General features: G+C 35.3%; 1 protein-coding gene and 1 long non-coding RNA gene across 5 annotated transcripts in view; one reads left to right on the top strand and one right to left on the bottom strand.

The window, feature by feature from the left end:
- Window positions 1-6,665: 6,665 nt before the first annotated feature.
- The window catches only part of LOC141581382 (uncharacterized), a 73,564-nt gene continuing 61,471 nt past the window's right edge, over window positions 6,666-18,758 (bottom strand). The window contains exons 2-3 of one of the 2 annotated variants that reach the window (XR_012513977.1): window positions 15,959-16,116; window positions 6,666-8,650 (exon numbers count right to left, since the gene is read on the bottom strand). This is a non-coding gene — a long non-coding RNA (uncharacterized LOC141581382). The remainder of the gene's footprint in view (window positions 8,651-15,958; window positions 16,117-18,758) is intronic. The other variant, XR_012513976.1, reaches the window with a different exon arrangement.
- The window catches only part of RANBP3L (RAN binding protein 3 like), a 61,879-nt gene continuing 60,924 nt past the window's right edge, over window positions 17,804-18,758 (top strand). For 2 of the 3 annotated variants that reach the window (XM_003925919.4, XM_010336673.3), the window contains exon 1: window positions 17,804-18,398. In XM_003925919.4, the coding sequence (XP_003925968.1) occupies window positions 18,308-18,398 (91 nt within the window). In that variant the 5' untranslated portion in view covers window positions 17,804-18,307. Of the gene's footprint in view, window positions 18,399-18,426; window positions 18,511-18,758 lie in introns of those variants that run through there. The other variant, XM_074386609.1, reaches the window with a different exon arrangement.

Here is an 18,758-nt window from a genome sequence, read left to right on the forward strand (position 1 = left end):
TAGCAAAATAAGATATAAATAAAAAAAAATAAAAAGCAGGGGGAAAGAGTTAAAGTATAGAGTTTTTATTAAGTTTTCTTTTTGCTTATTTGTTTGTTATGCAAATAATGTTAACTAGTTATGAGCTTAAAATCATGGGTTATCACATAGTATTTGCAAGCCTCAAGATAACCTCAAACCAAAAAACACAATGCATACACAAAAAATAAAAAGCAAGAAACTAAGTCATGTCACTAGAGAAAAATCATCTTCACTAAAAGGAAGACATTAAGCAAAGAGAAAAGGCAGGAAAGACCACAAAACAACCAGAAAACAAATAACAAAATGGCAGGAGTAAGTTACTATATATCAACAATAACATTGAAGGCAAATGGAGTAACCTCTCCAATCAAAAGACATAGGGTGGCTGAATGGACGGAAAACAAGACTCAATGATCTGTTGCTACAAGAAACACACTTCCTCTATAAAGACACACATAGAATGAAAATAAAATGGATGGAAAAAGATATCGATGTCAATGGAAACTAAAAAAGAGCAGGAGTCACTATACTTACATCAGACAAAATGGACGTCAAGAGAAAAACTTTAAAAAAAGACAAAGATGATCATGATATAATAATAAGGAGTCAGTTCAGCAAGAGGATATAACAATTTTAAACATATACATACCCAACACTGGAGCACCCAGGTATATAAAGCAAATATTATTAGAGCTAAAGAGAAAGATAGACTATAATGCAATAATAGCTGGAGACTTCAAGACCCCACTTTCAGCATTAAACAGATCTTCAGGCAGATAATCAACAAAGAAATATTATATTACATAATCTATAGACCAAATGGATCTAGCAAATGTTTAGAGAGCATTTCATCCAAGAACTACAGAATACACATTCTTTTCCTCAGCACATGGATAATTCTCAAGGATAGATCATATGTCAGGTCACAGAACAAGTCTTTAAAGATTCCAGATGATTGAAATTATATCAAACATCTTCTTTGACTACAATGAAATAAAACTAGAAATCCATAACAAGGGGAATTTTGGAAACTATACATATAAATGGAAATTAATCAATATGCCCCTGAATAACCAGTGGGTTAAAGAACAAATTAAAAAGGAAATTGAATAGTTTCTTGAAGCAAATGATAATGGAAATGCAACATACCAAAACATATGGGATACAGCAAAAGCAGTACTAAGAAGGGAGTTTACAGCTATAAGTGCCAGCATCAAAAGAGAAGAAAAATTTCAAATAAACAATCTAATAATGCAGTTTGAAGAACTAGAAAAGCAGGACCAATCAAACTCAAAATTAGTAAAAGAAAAGAAAGGTCAAAGCAGAAACAAATGAAATGTAGAAAGCAATACAAAAGATCAATGAAACAAAAAGTTGTTTTGTTTGAAAAGTTAAAGAAAATTGACAAACCTTTAGGCAGACTAAGAGAAAAAGCAAGAAGATTCAAATAAATAAAATCAGAGATGAAAAAGGAGAAATTACAACTGATACTGCAGAAATTTAAAGGCTCATTAGTGGCTACTAAGAGAAACTGTATGCCAATAAATTGGAAAATATAGAAAAAATTTACAAATTCCTAGATACATACAACCTACCAAGATTAAACCAAGAATCAACTGAAAACATGAACAGACCAATAATAAGTAATAAGATAGAAGCTGTAATAAAAAGTCTCCTACTGAAGAAAAGCCTGGGACTTGATGGCTTCACTGCTGAATTCTACCAAACATTTAACCAGTTTCTAAACTTTCACATTTAGGAAAAAAAAAAGTGCAGCTCGCTACCAGCACTCATTTTATTTTACATAAACAAAATTCTTTGAAGCTGAAGTAAATCTGAGTGATTTTCAGTATGAAAATAAATATAAAAACTGTTCTTGGAGTTATCACTAACATCAGAATCATCTGAATCATCAAAATCATCTAATTAGAAAACCTTGGATTCATCAAACGAATCTTCTGTCAACATGTATTTAAGAACAATGTTAATGTCACACAGAGGAATGCTACATTTTTTAGGATATGACATTTCAGTGATTGAGAATTACTATATTTTGTAAATAAAAATATCACTACTAAAAACAGAATGGTATAGAGTGATGTCTACTGTTTCCAAAGTCAATATACTAGAGCAATGTGAAAATAATAGTAAAAATGAGATATTTCATGGCAAAATTATCTCAGGATAAATGCTGCAGCCACAAGTGCTGCTGGCAAGTATTCTCAGGGAAAATGGGGAAAGGGTTAAAGAAGAATTAATAACAATCCTACTCAAACTATTCTGAAAAACAGAGAAGGAGGGAATATTTTCAAACTCATTCTAAGAGGCCAGTATTATGCTGATATCAAAAGAAGACAAAGACGAAACAAGAAGAGAAATCTATAGGCCAATATTTCTGATGCACACAATAATCTTCAACAAAATGCTAGCAAACTGCATTCAATACATTAGAAAGATCATTTATCATGACCAAGTGGGATTTATCACTGGGATGCAAGGATGGTTCAACATACATAAATCAATCAGTGTGGTTCATCTTATCAATAGCATGAAGAACAAGAACCATGTGATCATTTCAATTGGTGCTGAAAAAGCATTTGATAAAATTTAACATCCCTTCATGATAAATACCTTCAAAAAACTGGATATGGAAGAAACATACCTTAACATAATAAAAGCCATATACAACAGACCCACAGATAGTATCACTTAATGGGGAAAAACTGAAAGCCTTTCCTCTAATATCTGGAAAATGAGAAGGATTCCCACTTTTACCACTCTTATTCAACACAGTATTGAAGGTCCACGTTAGCACAATTAGACAAGAGGAAGAAATAAAGGGCATCCAAATTGGAAAAAAAGAAGTCAAAATATCCTTGTTTGCAGGTGATATGATCATACATTTAGAAAAACATGCCCAGGTGCTATGGCTCACTACTGTAATCCCAACACTGGGGAGGCCAAGGTGGGCAAATCACAAGATCAGGAGTTCAAAACCAGCCTGGCCAACACAGTGAAATGCTTTATCTACTAAAAATGCAAAAATTAGCCAGGTGTGGTGGCATGCACCTGTAATCCCAGCTACCCAGGAGACTGAGGCAGAAGAATTGCTTGAACCTGGGAGGCAGAGGTTGCAGTGAGCCAAGATCATACCTCTGCATTCCAGTCTGGGGAACAGAACAAGACTCCATCTTAAAACAAAACAAAACAAAACAAAAAACTGTAATGACACCACCAAAAAAACCTATTAGAACTGATAGACAAATTTAGTAAATTGCAGAATACAAAAGCAACATACAAAAACCAGTAGCATTTTTCTATGCTAACAGTGCACAATCTGAAAAAGAAATCAAGAAAGTAATCCCATGTACAATAGGTACAATAAAATAAAATAACTAGGAATAAACTTAGAAGTGAAGATCTCTATAGTCTAAACTATAAAACATTGCTGCAAGAAATTGAAGAGGACACCAAAAAATGGAAAGATATTCCATGTTCATGGACTGGAAGAATCAATATTGTTAAAATGCCCGCACTACCCAAAGCAATTTATAGATTCAATGCAATCTCTATCAAAATACCAATAACATTCATCACAGAAATAGAACAAATAACCTTAAAATTTATATGGAACCACAAAAGACCCAAAATTGCCAAAGCTATCCTAAGCAAAAAGAAAAAAAACTGGATAGGAATCAAATGATCTGACTTCAAATTATACTATAGAGTTATAGTAACCAGAAGAGCATGGTACTAGCATAAAAACAGACACATAGACAAATGGAACAGAATAGAAACCCCAAAAACAAAACCATCTAAAGTGAACTCATTTTCAACAAAGGTGCCAAGAACATACACTATGAAAAGAACAGTTTCTTCAATAAATAATGCTGGGAAAACTGGATATCTATATGTAGAAGAATGAAACTAGACCCTTATCTCTTGCCATAAACAAAAATCAAATCAAAGTGATTAAAATCTTAAGTGTAAGCCTTCAAACTATGAAACTACTACAAGAAAACTTTGAGAAAAATCTTCAGGGCATTGGTCTGGGCAAAAATTTCCTGAGTAATACCCCCAAAGCACAAGCAACGACAGCAAAAATGAATTAATGGGACCACATCAAATTAAAAAGCTTCCGCACAGCAAAGGATACAACAGACAACGCACAGAATGGGAGAAAATATTGGCAAACTACCCATCTGACAAGGGATTAATAACAAGTATAAGGAACTCAAACAACTCTATAGTAAAAAAAAATAATAATCCAATCAAAGAATGGGCAAACGACTTGAATAGACATTTCTCAAAACATACAAATGGCAAACAGCCACATGAAAAGGAGCTAAACATTATTGATTATCAGAAAAATGCAAATCAAAACTATAATAAAATATCATTTCACCCCAGTTAATGTGGCTATATCCAAAAGACAGGCAATGACAAATGCTCGTGAGGATGTGGAGAAAAGGGAACCCTCATACACTGTTGGTGAGAATGTAAATTAGTTCAGCTACAGAGAACAGTTTGGAGTTTCTTTAAAAAGCTAAAAATAGTGCTACTATATGTTCCAGCAATCCCACTGCTGGATATATTCCCAAAACAAAGGGAATCAGCACATTGAAGCGATATCTGCACTCCCATGTTTGTTGCAGCACCATTCACAATAGCAAGATGTGGAAGTAACATAAGTGTCCATCCACAGATGAATGGCTAAAGAAAATGTGATACATATACACAACAGAGTACTATTCAGCCATAAAAAAGAACGAGATCCTGTCATTTGAAACAACATGGATAGAACTGGAGATCATCATATTAAATGCAATAAGCCAGGCACAGAAAGAAGACGTTGCATGTTCTCACTTATTTGTGGGATCTAAAAATCAAAACAATTGAACTTATGGACGTAGAGTTCATAGAGAAGGATGGTTACCAGAGGCTGGGAAGGGTAGTGAGAGAGGGAGTGGGGAGGAGAGTATGGTTAATGAGTACAAAAAACTTAGAAAGAATGAATAAGACCTACTATTTGATAGCACAACAGGGTGTCTATTGTCAATAATTTAATTGTACATTTAAAAATAACTAAAAGAGAATAACTGGATCATTTGTAAAACAAAGGATAAATACTTCAGAGGATGGATACTCCATTCTCCATGGTGTAATTGTTATGCACTGCACACCAGTATCAAAACATCCCATGTACCCCTAAATATATATACCTACTATGTACCCACAAAAATTGAAAATTAAAAGAAAAGATATTGCTTCCTGGTACAAGAAACATTAATTAAAATAACTGTGATTCATATATTCAATAATTAGAAAATATGATAGAAAACTCCAGTAGATAAATTGTTTTATGGGAAACTATAATAATAAAAAATGTGAATATCTTCAAACTAAAATACAATAACTGAAGCTGAGCTTAAAGAGGTTTAACAACAAGTTGTACAGAGTTGAAGAGAGGATTAATGAATTGGAAGATGAGTCAAAAGAAAATATCTAGGCTGAAGTACAGAGAGCAGACAGAATGGAAATACAGAAACAAGTATAAAAGACACATAAGACATGATGTTAAAAATCCCACAACTGTAATATAATTATTTGTCAGAGAAAAAAGAGACACAATAAGCTTAAGAAAATATTTGAAGCAAAACTTTTCCAGAATTAATAGAAGACATCACATCATTGGTTCAAGAAGTGCTATGAAGCTCACACAGGAAAAACATAAAAAATAAACCACACACACTTATTTACATTTTGGTAAAACTGCTTAAAACTAAAGAAAATGAGAAAATCTGAAAAGCAGCCAGAGAAAAATAACAGATTATTTTCAAAGGTGCAACAGTATGACAGATGACTTCTTTGTAGAAATAGCAGAAACCAGAAGTAATATAATGACATCTTCAAAATTGTAAAATAAGTACAATCAAGAATTCTAGACTCAGCAAAAATTATTTGAAAGTAAAAGTAAATAATTACATTTTCATGAGAAAAAAATGTATAATGTGTCATGGACTGACCCCTTCTACAGGATGTATTAAGGAAAGATCTTCAGAGAGAGAAAAAATGTTCCCTGTTTGAAGCATGGAGATAATAGGAAGAAATAAAGAGCAGCAGAAAGGATAAATATGTGAGATAAATCTAAACATATCGATACATAAAATCAATGTATTATAAAACAACCAATCATGCATTGTGAGATTTAAACTATATCTGGAAAATATGAAAACGCTAGCACAAAAGGCAGTATGTTTTTAAATGAGCATGAAAACACTAGCACAAAAGACAGAAGGTGCCTACATGAAGTTAAAGTGTTCCAAGGTTCTCATATTATACAGGAAGTGATAAAGAATTAATTTATATCAGTTTTTAATAAGTCAACAATATATGTGATAATCTTTACAGTGATGACCGAAAGAATCATTTCTGAAAGGTAACCAACAAGGTAGTAGGAAAAAGTGAATAATAAGGAATCATTAATCCAAAAGGACAAGAAAGAAAAGAAACACAGAAAATATTGGGGAAATAGAAAACAAATACTAAAATAGTAGTTTAAAAACAAATATATATACTCATGACATGAAAATATATAGACTAAATACTCAAATGAAAAAGACTGTCAAACTAGATTTTTAAAAATAATCGTACATTGCTTACAGGGAATACACTGAAATATAATTACATAGATAAATTGAAAATAAAAGTTTGTGGAAAAAAGATATACCATGTACACCTTAACAAATACAAAATGAAGCTACATTAAAAGCAAATGAAGTAGAATTCTTCTAAAACATTTCCAGAGGTTAGGAAAAGGACATTTTATTGCTAAAAGGTTTACCCCATGAGAAAGATATAACAATTATAAGTGCAAAAGCAATTAACAGAGCATCAAAATATAGAAAGCAAAAATTAAGATAAATAAAAAGAGAAAAACTAAAAAGAGAATCATAGAGGATATTTTAATATTTAATTTAAAAGGGGACTCAAGAGGATATCTTAATATGCTTTTCTCAACAAATCACAGAGCAAGCTGACCAGAAAAGTCAGTAAAGATACAGAAGATTTAAACAATATGATTAACTGACTTGACCTAATTGACATATATAGGATGCATATAGAGCTAAAAAACTCTAGAATACATTCTTTTCAAATATATGGAGAACATTTGTGAAAACTGACCACATGTTGAACTTAAAATATATAAAAATTTCAAGATTAAAATAATACAAAGGATATTCTCTGACCACAGAATTAAGCCAGAAATCAACAACACAAAGAGAACTTCAAAGTCTTTGCACATTTGAAAATTAAGCATATGTTTTTAAATGAGCAATAAATCAAAGAAGATATCAGAATACTTTAAATCCTATAACCATGTGAAAGAAAACTAAGCTCTCAAATATTTTTGTAACAGTTTACCAAAATCCTGGGTATTCTTCCTTTAAAATGACTTTTGTGCCATTCTTCTCTTTCTATGTCTGTTTCTACTACCAGAACATCTCATATTTATTAGTTATTGAGATATTCCTATGTGCTAAACACTGCGTTATCTCACTTTATCTTCACTTCACTGCAGATCTATGAAGGAAGTAATATTATCCATCTGTTTTGAAAATGATGAAACAGGCTCAGAGAGACCAAGTAACTTCCTCAATGTTTTAAGTCCAAAAGCATCAAAGCTTGAATTTGAACCCACTATCAGATCCAAAGCTTATAGCTACAAGTAGGTAGGATCTATGTCTGTATTGCTTACTACGAAATTCCCAGTACTTAGTTCAATGTCTTAAATACAGCAAATGCTTGCATCAGAATAATTTTGACTACAAGTAACAGGATATCTTACAGTAAGTCTTTCTGGTTACATTGCCTCCTCATCTTCTGTCTGTTAGAACTCTGGGGTGTGTCTCTTACAAGGATACTTATCACTGAATTTAGCACCCTCACCCTGCCATAATCCGGGATGATTTTATCTCAAGATTGTTAATTACATCTGCAAAGATGCTTTTTCCAAATAACATAACAGTCACAGGTTCCAGGAATTAGGATGTAGACATGTCTTTTTGAGGAACACCATTAAATACACTACATTTTAGTAAGTTGGTAAGGAAAATGAAACAGAATTTTTAATAAACTGCTAAATATGCATTGGTTGGGATGCTTTTAGTGGCAAGCAAACTTAAAGTTGAAGCTTACACTTGGGTACATAAGCAATAAAGCAATTTATCATCTCACATTAAAAGAATTCCAGAGGCGAGGCAGTGCTCAGGTTGGTTAATTTTGTGGCTCAACAATATCATGAGAAGACCCAGGAATGTCCCACCTTTTCTTCAGACTAGGTCCCCTGAAAGCCATCTTAGAATATCACATCCTAATGACAATAACCAGAAGCAGAAAAAGGAACCCATTTCTTCCCATAGCTTCTGAGAAAACCTTTCCCAGAGCTCCACCATCCAGTCCAGTAGATTCCCTTCTCATATCATTGGACTGACAGCATTCTATGTCCTACCTAAAGCAGTGACTGGCAAGGAGGATGAGGTCTTCATGATGAGTCAGACCAATCCCTATTGAGGGGATGAGGACCACCTCTCCTGAAGCAGATGGCTGGACATGATCAGATTTCTATCTGAAAAAAAGGAAGAAGGAAATACTGTTGGGCAGGCACTCTACAATGCCTGCTTCAGAATGGCGATTATGAAAGGAATATAGAATAGACATTTACTATTAGTACAAACATGGCAACTGTGTACATATGAATAGGCGCAACTTATATTTCTTTCTCTTCTTTAGCATCATCCATGTCATTATAGGTTGTATGCCATGTTTTGCAGGGAACAATTTGTTAGTGTCTGTTTTATCTTACCATATCTCTATAATTTTTAAAACAGTGCATGATAAATTTTAAGGTCACCTGGCATCCCAGCATTTTGGGGAGTCGAGGCAGGTGGATTGCTTGAGAACTGGAGTTCAAGACCAGCCTAGGCAACATGATGAAACTTCATCTCTACAAAATATACAAAAATTTAGCTGGGTGTGGTGGTATGCCTTTAGTCTACCCAGGAGCCTGCAGTGGGAGAATCCCTTGAGCCTGGGAGGGAGGCTGCAGTGAGCCCAGATTGTGCCACGGTACTCCAGCCTGTCTTTTAAAAAATGTCATATTTCATTGATTTAAAGAAGAACAAATTTAGTGGTTTTACATTTCTATTTATCATCTACAAGATGCAGGAGATTTAAATTTGCCCTAATTCATTCAATATATCAGTGCTTGCAAAAGGCAAAGAAATTATTTTCTGGTGAAGATAGTAATTTTAAAAAATCCAAAATATTAACAGTAAATAAATTTTTTTGGAACAAGAATACAGAAGTAACCAAGCTGCTTCCTGGATAATCTTAGATAGAGCCACCTGTCCACTCTGGACCACTTGCACATAGCTGGATTATTTTGTAAGGAAGAAAGAAAAGTTTATCTTGTTTGAGCTACTGTATTTTAGAGCCTATTACAATGGCTTTTTGGGAAGGAGGAACAATTGGGGGGCCCAATTTTGTGATAAGATCCTGAAATTTAGAATTTTACATAAAATCTACATGCCTTTAAAAATAGTTATTGTTAATTGAATATTATTTGAAGCTCTGTTTAGGCTGATACGACATGTCAATGGATTACCACTGTCCCTGTGGCATTGTCTCTTGTCTCTAACATTTCTTGGCTATGTGATTAGATGATTCTACATTTGTGTTTTTTGTTTCTCTCTACTACAGCTGCAGCAACATTTTCAGGGAGAGAGAGAAAGAATCCCTGGCTAACATTTGAAAGGAGGAATGGAATGTAAGATGCAGACTCTATGGCACTTATTTAGTACCTTGTAGAGAAACTAATTTATCAGATAAAACCACTACAAAGCACTCAGCTCCTGAAGCCAAGGTTATGGTAGATCATGGCATCTAGAAATATATCCATTAGTTAAAAGTCCACTGAGTGAATTAAAGGAGTTAATACATGTAAGATCTTAGAACAGTGCAGGGCAAATAGCAAATACACATTTAAGGTAGGATATTAGTATTATGGTGTCTGTCCAACGTCACAGCTCATTAGTGAAGTGACAGAGAGACTTCCTAGGACTGACCTTCTATGCTTCAACTTCAACTTGTTCACCCATTTTCTGTCTTTTTGCTCTGTATTCTTTGAGATTTCCTTGATTTTACCTTCTATATGACTAATTCTACCTTAGTCGTGTTCATCATTGGGTTCAGCTTTTTAAAGATTTTGTTTTGGCAATCTTACTTTTAATTTTCAAGAATTTTTCTATGATAGCTCATTTTTATGGCAACCTATTCTTATATTATGGATGTAATACCCTATCTTTTTCTCAGGACATCAATTAAAATTTTTTAAGGTCTCTTCAGTTTCTTGTGTTATTTTTGTTTTCCAGGGTCATCTGTTCTGTTTGCTCATTCTGGTTCTTTTCCTTTCTGCTATTAGTTTTCCTCAAATTTTCTGTATTGGTAGTTCATGTTTGTGGGTAAAACTCTAGTTTGATTAGTATAGGGAGTTAGCATGATTTTCCTCTGCAGCTTTGTGGGTCTTTCTCTCCAGCAGCCTTTTCCTAAGGGTTGACCACAAGCTCTGTGTAAGCACACTGGTTGTGTTGACAAACTTCACTTTTGGGTTTTGGATATAGAACAGATAGGCAGCCTGAAGACATTCTCCAATTATCAGTTTCTCTCCTCACCGCTCCCCATAGGGAAGGGGAAAAAGAGAGGTCCTAGGGCACTTCTGGCTCTGCTTCTCTTTCTGGTTTCTGTTTAAAAACCTTTCCCAAGCAGATAATTCACACTTTAATGGACAATTGCCAGGATTTATCCTACAGATAAACATGACAGTTTCACAGGCATTTCTTTCATTAATATGCAATGATATGCATATTTATTGGCTCTGAGCCTTTTCTTTTACTAGTTTATTCTGCTCTTATTGTTCAGATCCTATCTGATTTTTACTTCCAGTAAGTTCTTTTAATGATCCAATAATGGCAGATACTTTAAGATAACTTTCTAATGTATGTTCATCTATATTTTTTATTTCTCTGTATAACTTTTATATCATTTAAATGTATTTGGAACTGTATTGTCAGCCTGCTATTTTGATTAGTTTCTCCAATAAGTAATTTTAAAGCAGCCTTTCTCAATTGCCTTATTAAAATTTCTATTTAAGATTCAATCTCTCTTTTTAGCTTTAAGTGACACATGATATTGCATACATTGTATAATGATCTCTAGGATCTTCTGTTTTCTTTGCTTATCCTGATCCTAAAAACACTTTTTACTTTGAAAAAGCTAACAATGAAGAAGTATAAGTTTGCTGATATAGCTGATATTTGTAATACACAGAAAAGGGAAGCAGAAAAACATTCAGTAGTTTTGTCTAATTGTGCCAATAACACTTAATTTTAGGTTTCAGAGGTCCTGGGAGAGCTTCAGGCTCTCATTATGTGAGGAGCAGTTTAAAGGATTAAAAGTGGAAGGCTGATTCTTTCTTGATTTATTCTCCACCACTTTCATATGGTTACACCTGACGCCATGAAAAAGATCCTATATTCTGACTCTTGCAGCTTTTCTAAGTCCAGTCTTTCTGGGTCCTCACTGAGCAATGAGGGAGGACTTCGAGGGCCATGGTACTCATACAACTGTTCAGGGAGCTTTCCTGGGGTCCTAGGATTTCCCACCTGCAGCTCATTAGGTACTGCTGTTGTTTGAAGCCAAAGATCAATATCTAAGCTACAACACTTGATCCTCTCGTGACAGTTGTAAACGGCAGAAAGGGATAAGAGGGGGGTGTGTGTGTGCACACACACACACATGCTTGCTCACACTGATATACAGCATCAATGGGCTAGGAAGCAAGTGTTTTAGTTCAACAGAAGTTAGGGAATCTAAATAGCTCATAGACAGTTTTTCTTCACTGGCCCATCATGGAGCTGAATTTGGATTAAAAACTCTCTTCCACCCTTCAGATGGCAACTTGTTAAACACTAAATCTTTTGTACCCTCTCTCCCAAATTATTATGTTGAAATCCTAATCTCCAATGTAATAGCATTAGGAGGCAAGCACTTGGGAGGTAATTAGGCCATGTGGATGGGGCCCTCATATATGGGGATTGTGCCTTTATAAAAGTGACTTCAGAGAGTTCTCTCACCCTCTCCGCCATGTGAGAATAATAGAAGATAGCAGTCTGCAGTCTGGAAGAAGGTCCTCACCAGAACTTGACTATGCTTGTGCCTTGATCTTGCACTTCCTAGCCTCCATAACTGTGAGAAATAAATTTCTGTTGTTTATAAGCCATCTTGTCTATTACAATCTTGTATAGCAGCCTAAACTGGGCAAGACACACTCAATTTTATTTTGGAAGTAGAATTGAAAAAGTACTAATAAAATTAGAAGAAGGATGTAGAAAAGAACAGCTGTACAGTTGAGAAGGAAAAAGTAAAATGACTTTTTTCTTTAAATGAGAGCATCATCCTCCCACAAGGTCCAGCCCTCTTCCTCTGTCATGGAGGTCTCTGAACTTGACAATCATGCACCCCTGTCAACAACAAATGCTTGAGAATGTACCCTGATGTGGGTTTGCATGTATGTTTATGAATCACATTCATGTAGTACTGCAACACTAATACATTATGAATGTTAACATTTTAAAATAATTTTTTGTGTGCATTGTATAACATAAAAAGTAAAAAAGTGAAGAGTTGCTGACACACTCTAGTAAATCTAGCACATTGCCTGTTCCTTGTACCCTTTCAATCAGATTCATTAAGAATAATTATATTTTAAAGTGCTTTATCACAAAAATTGTAAAATATGCAAAAGTAGACACGAAAGCATTATAAATCCCCATGCACTTATGATTCAATTTTAATAATGATCTGTCTATAGCCAATCTTCTTTCATCTCTACCTCGTATCTCCCTCTCCTATGTTATTTTGAAGCAAATCTCAGATATAGAATAATTTATTTTTAATACGTCAAAATTATGTTATAGTTCACCTAACTAACGTAAAAGAAAATGAGTGAAAGAAAAGGGGAAAGAAGGAAGGAAGAAAAGGAAGGAGCAAATAACCAATAAACCTACTAAAAGGAAAGAAGAAATTATTAGGGAGGGAGTGAGAAACATGGTTTGCTCTTATTTTATTCCTGCAAATGCCAATTCAAATGAGGTAGTAAAAGTCTGATTTTGTGCAAGCTAATTTGCTTTATTTTGAAACTGATCCCAGTTAGTGCATATTTACCTTCAAAGAGTTAAGTTGTGCTGCAAACCCATTGATTCCAATGCCTATGTGCTTCAAATATTTCTAGATGGAATTCAGACTCTGTGGGATCATTTGATCCTACCCAGAGGATGGTCATCATAGAATCAGAACCACCTTACTCTGGGTTTGTGTGTCACTAAAACAAACAAATAAAATAAAACCTGGAATTTTTCTGACCTATGGTTTTATTTTGTTTTGTTTTCACTGTAGCTAAAATACTTCAGTAAATATGGAAAATTGTAAAGCTTCAGAAGATTAAATACCAGCACATAGCAGTGATCACATTTCACTTATAGGAGGATAATCAGGTAACTTTCCTCCAACCTCAGATACAGATAATCATCTTCTAAGCTCCCAAATACAGGACTCCATTCTCGTGGGCGCTGGATGAAAAGACATGGGTTTATCTTGTGCCAAGGCCAAGGCTATTTTAATATTAACTGAACTTGGACTCTGCTGACCTCCAGAGGGAGCCCTGCGGCAGCCAAATCTAAGGCTCATCAGCGAAAGGGCCAAAATTAGTTTGAACTGCCAGTACACAGTTTATGTAGTGACGCAATATTTATGATAAACATGATCCAAATGTCGGTGTTCAATGGATTAAAGATTAATCGGAGCAATTTCAGGATACAGAGCACCTTTGATAAGTTGATAAGTAAGCAGTTTGGTGCTATGCCAGTGTAGTCTCTTGAATCCATGGACAGGAGCAAGTATTCAAGTGAAACAATCTCTATCATTATTTGTGTTTCCTATGTTTTTACAGATGGCAATTATGGGAATCCAGCCAACTGTGCCACCTGGGAAACTCTATGAGCTAAACACTATAGTACATTGGAGTAGTAACATGGCTCTGGATAGCCAAAAAAACCTGACTTTGTGGAAGCTTTACAGTATATACCATAGGGATCCTGAAACTCAACGTTCTCATCTGTAGTATCTCTGATTGTATACTAAGGAAGAGTGATCTGGAAAACAAAATTAACCACTGCTTGATATAAAGGAGCAAGGGTTTAAAAAAAAAATCAACAGAAAGTCTAAAATCTTAATGCTAATTCATCGGCCTTCAACTATAATGACCATTTAATAATTCCTGCAATACATTGGGGATCACAGTGAGGCTAATCCCAGGGGCTCACAGTTTTCATGTTTGCATTCTGTTAGGGGTCTTCAAGCTTATTCTTTAAGGATGAAAGTGATAAATTCAATACTGTTGCTTTTTATTTATTTAACACATTTCATTCAAAGCAGTCCAAAGGCCTTCAAAGAACATATACACTTGCAGACTAGACATCACAAATGCTTTTGAAACATGGCAGGTTATTAACCAAATGAGTAACTCACTTGTGGACTAATTTTAAATACACGTGTTTCTGCTTTTTGAATATGGTTCAACTGAGAAAAGGAAACCCTTCTATAAACTTAATACTATTTAGCTCATCCAACCACACACTATGCTTTCTGAGGTATAATTCTAACAATAAAATATCAATTTTTGGAAGTATCCACCCCCAAAGTGCCAGCTGATACCACTGATTATCTGAGATGTGCCATTTCACTTTACTATTTCAGAAGTACAAAGACATAGATCAAGCAGAGAAGTTATGGCGATAAGTAAAAACCCAGAAAAGGGAAACCAGTGGTATTTGGTGGTGGGGTGGGGTGGATAACAGAGAGCTGATAAAGGAAGAAGTTTGGATTTTATAAGATTCAAATTCATTTTTAATCAATTATAAGTAAAAATGCCAAAGATGACTCATCTGTTTCTTGATCCAGCCAGACTTCTGCAATCTGATTTCTTATTTTCATTTACAAGCAAAAAGAAAGGTACAGTATGCCCATTGTGAACTAATTTGGTGGTGTTTCTGGAAAGTAAGTGGGGAAAGGGGTAAGCAAAGTAGTCCCCCATCCCACTGCAGCCAAGACATCTGAGATTATCTTATGTACTCCTGTAACATGCTGCTTTCCACCATACTGGCTGATTTCCAGTGGAAACTGGTAAATCAAACCAGAGGCTCCTTCAAGAACAGCAGTGGAACTCAACACGCAGTATCAGAACCCAGCCAGGGTCCCTTGACTCGGCTAATCCATCACAGGGCCACTGCCCAGGACTGCCTTGTTGATGCACAAAAGAGGAACCAGTAGCATTCCTTTGTATCCTCCCTGTCCCATTATGTTGTGGCACTTGAAATTACTGTTTAAGGAGTGTTTGTTTGGTTTTATCAGACCTCAAGAAAGATATAATGAATGAAATAGTAGAACAAACCAGCCCTGTTTAAGCAGGTAATGCTTGTTTATTTAGACCAGAGGACTTATAAAAATACATAGATTCCAGACTCCACCTTCGACATCAGACTGTGCAGCTGGGGTTCAGGAATCTACATCTTTACAACACTGTCCAGGTAATTATGATACTTAGCTAAGTTTGAAAACTGAGGGGTTAGATTTTCAAATACATCCCTAAATCCTACCCAGATTTTAGTTTTAAATCTATTTCTTTCTCCTTAGGCTCTAGTCAGAGACAAACAGGATACTCTTCCCTTTCCCAGGCCTTTATATCCAAAGAATGAGTGTTGAATAATTTATCACATTGCTTAACAAACATTTGTTTCATATGACAAATGAAGACACAAACCCAGAGATGTTATGCGCCTGGGTCAAGGTTATACCATACGTGAATGAGAGCACCATGAACAGGAAAGCTGGATGTCTTAACCTCCACGGCCAGATGACCATTCCTTTTCTTCTCTTTTTTCCCCTGAGGGAGAAAAATGGAGGCATCTAGGGGGCTTCCTTGAAAAATCAGACATAAATTAGGGTAAGTGTAGATATACATCTCCAAGCAACATTTATCTCTGAGATGAACCTATAGATTTAAAAAGACTTAAGAAACATATCAACCAAATACAATGTGTGGCCCTTTAGGTCTCAATCTGCAAAAAAAAAAAAAAAAGTAAAGATAAAAAAGTTCATGAGACAATCAGGAAAATAAGAACACTGCTTGGATATTTAATTACAGGCAGTTTGCACAATGTAAAGCATCACATTTAATTTTAACAAGTGTGACTATCTTATTATGACTATTTTTAAATCCTCACATTTTAGAAATATATACTGAAATATTTATTAATGCAATGATGTCTGAATGCTTGAACTCCAGTGGTGTAATAAGGGAGAGAATGGCTCTGATAAAACATATAGTTTTGAGACATACTTGTCTATGAGTTGATAATTATTGAATCCAAGTAATGAGTATGCAGGGCTTATTGTGCTATTCTCTCCTAGTCATGTATTTCTAATTTTTTTCACCATTAAACATTTCAAATGTATTTCTCAAAAGGGCTGGCTTACAGTTTTGCACTGTATAAGAATATGCTTATTAGTGAGGTACATAACTTGATAAAATATCAATAACTTCACATTATTCAGGAAAAATCACCTGGCTTTCCACCATAGCTTTTGTGGAAGATGAGATGAATAGCAGGCATTTAAAGGAGAAACTATGGCTCTCCAATAACAAGACTCTCTTTCAAAGTAGCAAAACACTTCTGTCATTTGTTACACTGTGATAGGCTGAAAACTGCGGCAGATAGACTACTGAAACAAAGCATTCAAGAATTACAAAAGAGCAACCACCTATTTCATAAAGATTTTCATAAACCAGACTATACTTGGGGAATTATTGATTGCCTCAAAGTAAAATGAGGGCAGCCACGCAGATCTGGTTAGGAAGTAAGTTCATAACAGTGTCAGATTTAACACCAATTTCCAAATGAATATTAGAAGCTGCAGAGTCCAGACCCTGAGGGTAAACAGCTCTGCCTTTCTCCTTAGTCCTGCCCACTACCTTCTTTCTAAATCTGGGAAGAGCTGTGACTCTTGAAGGGCAGGACCTACCAGCATTTATTATGACTTCAGTTGTGGCAGGCTCTCAAGTTAAATTCAAGGTGTTTGGGGTTCATGCTTTCAAACAGTAATGAAATAGCCAACAAGTAAAACTGGAAATTACTTTCTTCTGTGAGCTAGAAGTAGCAATAGGAACTCTAAAAGGGAAACAGAAACAAGACTCTGGAAAGATAATGTTTTATGTGTTTATTTTTTTTCCAGAACTCTAGTTGCCTTGGCAGGAAGGCTGCCCTCTAACTGCTCCCTTCCGAAGGCTAGGAGGTGTTTACAGAAATTGAAAGTTCCAGCAGTACATTTCCATGAGCTCATTACCAGTTCCATTTATACCTTTTAGATTTCACATGTACAAATGAATGTCCATGCGGTATAAATTCCTGCTTTCAGCTTGCATATTAATTACAAACAAAGTGACAGAAATCAGGTACTCAATTACTGTTTAACGTAATGGCAGGGCATCTTTAGAATCTGTGCTTTGGTCACTATTATTCAAAGCAGCTCCAATGCCCATCTTGCCTGCCTCTTTATGCTAATCATCCTAGCCCACTTCGCTCCTCCTCCTTCCAGCCTCCCTTAAGAACTGTACACTTTCAGCTGTCACCCAGGGTAACTCAGATCAGGCTTAGAAATCACTTGACTTAGCAGCATTTTTTTTCTTTGTGTATGTGTTACTTTAGCAGCCCTCTCTGAAAACTGGAGGCATTCGATTTCATGTTAGCAAAAGGAATTTAAAAATGCCGAAACTGTAATCTGTTAGAAGTAGTCAATTTGTAGAATTTTACATTATAAGGGGGCACAGTTTCAATTTGTTTTGAAATGAAAGAAGAATTAAGTTGTGTTTTTAGCCAGATGAATTGGCATCTTTATATTTAGGAGAAGTAACATTGGTGATTATTTACATCAAGAATCACGACTAGAAAAATCTTGGAAGTTTAGTAGAGGAGTATACGTTGTACATGCAAAGACAAGATCTGCAGATACCTATGTAGTTCTGGGTATCTGGTGAAGGCCATTTTAGGTGACTGGACAAGAGAAGGAGGTGCTCTAGTGATCCTTGAGTCACAGCCATACTGCTAGGGCCATGACTACTATACCAAGAAAAGGCAGCAGCCATCTGCTTGGCAGTTTGCACGCCTGTAAGTTGAAGCTGCAGGAGGACCAGCGACAGCAAGGTGAGTCAGTCCAGCTCATGAGTTTCGTGTTGTGTGACCTGTGCATTTACATTCCTGATGGTGGCCTGGTGAATGACCCGGGGAAGCTCTGGCATAATGGTGATGCATAAGGGTGAGTTAACTTGGATTCACTATTGATTTTTAAAGGACTATGGCAGACTGTCAAGAATGCATATTCCTTGGAGCTGTCATTTTGAAACTTATATGCTTAAACTTCTATCCACTGTCAGTTTTTTTAGAGTATGCTAGATTTTGTCTAATTGAAAACACCCATCTGGGCAAGGCTGAGTAAGCTACAAGGGGGATTCAGCTGAGAATAGCTTTAAGTTAGTCTGGAGGTTTCTCTACTGTCCTACCACT

Source organism: Saimiri boliviensis, chromosome 1 (genome assembly GCF_048565385.1).
Source record: "Saimiri boliviensis isolate mSaiBol1 chromosome 1, mSaiBol1.pri, whole genome shotgun sequence".
Taxonomy (NCBI): Eukaryota; Metazoa; Chordata; class Mammalia; order Primates; family Cebidae; genus Saimiri; species Saimiri boliviensis.